Source organism: Coffea arabica, chromosome 2c, assembly GCF_036785885.1.
Source record: "Coffea arabica cultivar ET-39 chromosome 2c, Coffea Arabica ET-39 HiFi, whole genome shotgun sequence".
Lineage (NCBI taxonomy): Eukaryota > Viridiplantae > Streptophyta > Magnoliopsida > Gentianales > Rubiaceae > Coffea > Coffea arabica.
In genome coordinates this window covers 71,816,891-71,821,826 of record NC_092312.1, presented here as the reverse complement: position 1 = coordinate 71,821,826, position 4,936 = coordinate 71,816,891, and the positions used below count along the sequence as shown (strand labels likewise).

General features: G+C 40.0%; 1 protein-coding gene across 3 annotated transcripts; it reads right to left on the bottom strand.

The window, feature by feature from the left end:
- Nucleotides 1-319: 319 nt before the first annotated feature.
- LOC113727756 (uncharacterized) lies at nt 320-4,700 on the bottom strand. Of its 3 annotated transcripts, none has more exons than XM_072076339.1 (4): nt 4,475-4,700; nt 2,594-3,879; nt 1,499-2,477; nt 320-927 (listed from the first exon to the last, which is right to left on the bottom strand). In XM_072076339.1, exons 2-4 carry the CDS (start codon nt 3,845-3,847, stop codon nt 665-667), a joined length of 2,496 nt encoding a protein of 831 aa, XP_071932440.1. In that variant the 5' UTR covers nt 3,848-3,879; nt 4,475-4,700; the 3' UTR covers nt 320-664. The 3 variants fall into 3 exon arrangements, with proteins under 3 accessions (XP_071932440.1, XP_071932439.1, XP_027107886.1); XM_072076338.1 differs by having other exon boundaries at nt 2,594-3,883; nt 4,475-4,611; XM_027252085.2 differs by having other exon boundaries at nt 622-927; nt 1,584-2,477; nt 2,594-4,506.
- Nucleotides 4,701-4,936: the final 236 nt, after the last annotated feature.

The following is a 4,936-nucleotide window of genomic DNA, read 5'->3' as shown; positions in this document are numbered from 1 at the left end:
AATAATTGGTAATTTTGTGCCAGTAGTACAATATCGTGCACGGTTGCACACCTCCTAACCATTTTCACAGGCTACTAAACCTCATGACAAACTATTTTAGTGAACCAATGAGCTTCAGTTCAGTGATCCAGTCTGTCTCGAGTTTGAGGCTTTTTTGGAATTTTAAACTGCACAATCATAATGTCAACTCTCATGCTAAACAACATGGCTAATTGAGACTTGAGACTACTCCATCCATTGTCGATACAGGCTGCTAACTTTCTGGAAGAAAGAAGTTAACAATTGAAATAATTTGCTGCTATCTACAATAATAAAGAAATGAACGGTTAAGGGATGCTTAAGAAAAATTCAACAATTTTACATGAAAGACAGTGGAAATAGACTGTCCCACAGTCACAAAATCATCAAGTTTGTCAAAGAATACAAATCTTTAAATTGATAGTGGGAAAGCTCGCAATTTCTCGAGAAATGGCGACTAAAAAATGTCTCCTGTATAGACAACAATGACTAATTATTGCCCCCCAAAAGTCAATGATTGACAAGGAGACGACCCATTCTTCTATAATTCTTTCCATTATCAACAGCCTAAGTAGAAAAAATCTATAAAAACGAGTTGCCCAATGGGGTCAATGGATGGACAGAAAGAATGGTAAGCCAAGCAATATCAACCTAACTGAATCGAGCCCTTGGAGGAGAGTGCAACTCTGGTGCTCATTCTCTCTCTCACCACATTCCTCACAAGCAAATCAAAACAAGATGAGCAGTGATCTTTAGAAGGACTTGACTGTCCACCTGCCTTTTGCTCTGCATGTGAGCAGATTAAGAGTGCTTGCATAGGGTAGACTTCATTCAAGCGGTGCTCAAGCCCACATGCAGCTAAAATGGTGTGTGTAGAGCTCCTTGCAACATCCTTGAAGGTACTGTAGTCTGCAGCAACGTATGATAACATTTTTCAGCTTTGCCGTTATCTTAAACTTGAAGAAAGAGATCAAGGAAGGGAAACGGGAATAGAGGAACAAAACTTCTTTAAACCATTAAATGATTGGAAGACGCACTTCTAGGCACTAGAAAATTGTCTTATGCTTGACCACTTCAGGACTAGAAAAAACAATATGATTAAAATTCACAGGAGAAGGGCATTTTCAATGTAACCAAGTGTTGCTGCATATTAAACTTTTCTATTGGAAAGAAGGCACCTAAATGTTCTGATGGAGGACAAGAATCAGGAAAACAAAGAGGATACTTCTAACATGAGTATGCCAAGATGGCCAGTTAGCTTTTAAAACGCGTGTTTGCAAAAATGATAAGCGTTGGTTGTTGTAACTCAAGACTCAAGATAGGCAAAATGCATCTATCATTTAACTGACTGCAAGAGCTCAGTAATAAATGTTATATTAGAACATGAAGAACCCTTCTAGTCTATTGCATATTATTTAGAATTTTAAAGCGCACTTCTGCCATATGCAGTTAAAAGCGGATGATTTCAAACTAAACATACCTAACTCCAATTCTCGAGATAAGCTTTTTAAATGACTTTTAACCATTGATTGCACTTGTTCCTTTCCAACATTACGTGGGCTCACCTCTCTACATTGATGAAGAGACAGATTTGCATCAGACCCAATATTGGATCTACCATTGCAGGGATGTATTTGTTGATGACCAGATCCTAAACTGTTCCTGGTATTGAACCCAGGAAAACCATTCTGTAAGGATCCACCAAAAGAACCATCACCAGATGTTGAAGCTTGAGATGGAGTCACTGGTGCTCTCAAATGAGTCGGTATAGGAGGAAAAGCATCCCTATTTTGCACAAGGTGTGTAGCAGTGTCCTGGACTCTTCCCTGAAAAGTTATATGAGATGCTATCCTTTCATCTGGCACTACTGCATGTTGAGGTGCTAATTCCCGAATCCGACCAACTTGAGAGCCAAAAAGGCCATTCCCGGAGACTGTAGGCCGTATACCATTAATTCCTGTGTCCTGTTGTCTTCTGTTGGAAAATATTTGGTGTATCTGACGCTGTATTCTGCGTCTTTCATATAACGTAAAAGCCCCAGATCCAGAAGCAGGTGAAGTTGCTTGAAAGTCTGCGCCAAAAAGCCTAGGAGATGGCTGTCCAGCTACCTGAGTCAATGGTGTGTCAGGAACATATGCTTCATTGAGATCGAAAGTCTCCCTTACAGTGGTAATGGGGGATGATACACCTGCCAAGCTGTTACTTGTTCTATGATTGGGTGTAGGATTCAGACCTTGGGGATTCAAGGAATCAAGAGCAGTTGGTCTGCAGCCTTCACAATACCAGTTACCTTCAGGAACTTCACGTCCAAGCCCAACACAATAGGTGTGAGCAGGTGAATCACATAGATCACAGAGAAGCATGAGAGCGTCATCTCCCCCATGGTTGCATTCAGTACATATTACATTTTCATATGGATCCAGATAGCCCCGAAGCTCTTCCTCAGATGGTTGATAAACCTGTACACCAAAAAAGGACATTCACTAGAAGAACAATACAAGTTGCACACTTCAATTGAAATATCAAATTATCTAATTTTACTCCCAGGAGATTTAAATGAATGGCTGTATAATACCTGGTCACGCTCAGGAATCTGAATAATCATAGTCCTCAATTCAAATCCAGTGTCTGACCTTGCAGGTTTACTTATTGTCGCAAACCTTTGCTTACAGAGGGGGCAACGGGATTCCACCTTAGACCATTCAATAATGCAAGCAAAACAGAAGTAGTGACTGCAACAATTCAGTGTCCCTCTGACAGTCCTCTTCCCTTCTTCAGACAAACAAATTCCACACACCTGCTTTCCTGTTTCAATCTTCAAATCCTCTTCCTTTTCCTTACCCTTTCTTACTAGACGTTTTCTTTGCGGATAAACAGATTCTTCATCCTCCCTCGACTTCTTTACAGGAGTAGAACTCCTCAAAGTGGTCGTCAGACTTCTGCAGAATTCATTAGCTTCTCTAACCTGTTCTCTCTCTTCCTCCGAGATTGTATACTCATAATCAGATAAACCAGAATTGACAAAATCTGAATCAGAATCCAAAAGCACCCTCCTTCTCCCTCCCCGTCCTGTTATCTTCTTGTTCTTTTCGACCAGTCTAGTTTTACTTTTTCTAAAGTCCCCATCAGTATTATGCCTTGATTTCCTTGGCAACCCATGATTCTCTCTTTGTTTCTTTCTAACCATCTTCTTGGAAACCTTGGTGTTCCTCTTTCTTTTCTGACCTTTGGAAATCCTCTTCTCTGGCATCCGAGGCCTACCCAACTTTTTATTTTTCTTTCTCTCCACCATCACGTCTTCATCATCTACATCATCATGAATTTCATCAAGCGTAAACTCCTCATCATCATCGTCGTCGTAATCATCATCTTCTTCATTCAAATCATCATAATTGTCATCATCTTGTTCTCTATAAGAAGTTCTTTTTTTCTTTCTTGGCTCTGCAATTTCATTTCTCCTTCCACCAACATATTCATCTGAGTCATCACACTCATCTTCTTCACTATAGGAAACCCGTTTCTTAGTTTTTGGCTTAACAGCTCCATTTTGATTTTTCCGAGGGAAACGCTTTTTGGGTCTACCGACCTTCTTCACTTTGTTCAACTTCTTTTGTACAAATTCCTCTTCCTCATCCTCCTCTTCTTCCTCAAACTCACCCAAACTGTCTTCTGATTCATCCTCATCGACAAACTCCTCTTCTTCTGACTCATCAAATCCTTCATCCTCACCCACTATATAATCCTCATCTGACTCATCCGAACCCTCATCTATTCGCCTAACCCTCCTCCTACTTCCCTGCTTGAACCCAACCTTGCCTCCCCTCCCCATCAATTCACACACCGACTGGAACACAAAATACCCTGTCTTCAAATTAAATCAAATCATATAACAAAACCCTTGACCAAATCAAATCAAAACTGGTAAATACAAGATCCTATCAATACTTCCTCCAAAAAACACCTCTCCTATTAAAAACCCTGATTCTCAACACCAAGAAGGTCTCCAATTTGAGCTATCTAGGCAACAAACAAATCTTCTAGTTATTCTCCAAATTTATTCACTTCTAAATAAGCACCTTCCCATATGGCAACTTACAGCATCAAGATCAGATTTTGATCGCATATAAATACATGATAACAACAATATTCCGATCTGGGATTCTCCAGAAATGAAACCCCTAGCAACAGAGCACAAAAAAGCAAAAACCCCAGATCGAGATAATTACTATGCTACAGTACCCAGCTTCAATAATACCTCCAAAGCTCCTTAATCTTAACTTAAGGTTCAAATTCAGGACCCAGTTAGATGAGTTTCTTAGTTAAAGAACAATTCTAACCATATATGGCAAGGTCAAATTTTCTCAATAGAAAAACCACAACTTCTTGTTGAAAATAAAGGAGATAAAAAAAAAGAGGGAATAAATAAAGGGCGGGGAGAAGTCGGGAGGTTTGGTACCTGCTTTTTGGGGGAGAAAGCACCAAGAAGCAAACTTCAATTTGCAAAGATTTTTTCCTCCTCATTATTTATACAGACATAGATGGGAATACATACTTATACGTACATATGTACGTACACCTGTACGTAAATAAACGTAGACATAGGGGCCGAATACGTATGGTGGCGAAAGAAAGCCAAGCCAGCGTGGGGTGTGTGTGTGTGTGTGAAAATTGTAGTGTAAAGTGCGTGTTTCTGTCTTGATGATGAGACTTGACAACGTTAAAGCTTACGAGAGGAAAACGTATATTAGGAGGTATCTAATCCATATCTTAATCTAATCATAGAGTTAGTGGGGGGGATTTTGATTTGGGTTGGAAATGGGGTTGATGTGAGATTACTAAAATACCCCTGAATGCCGGTTTCCGTCCATGCGTTGAACTTTCGATCTTGGTTTGGTTGGGCAAAAGTGGTTGAGGAGCC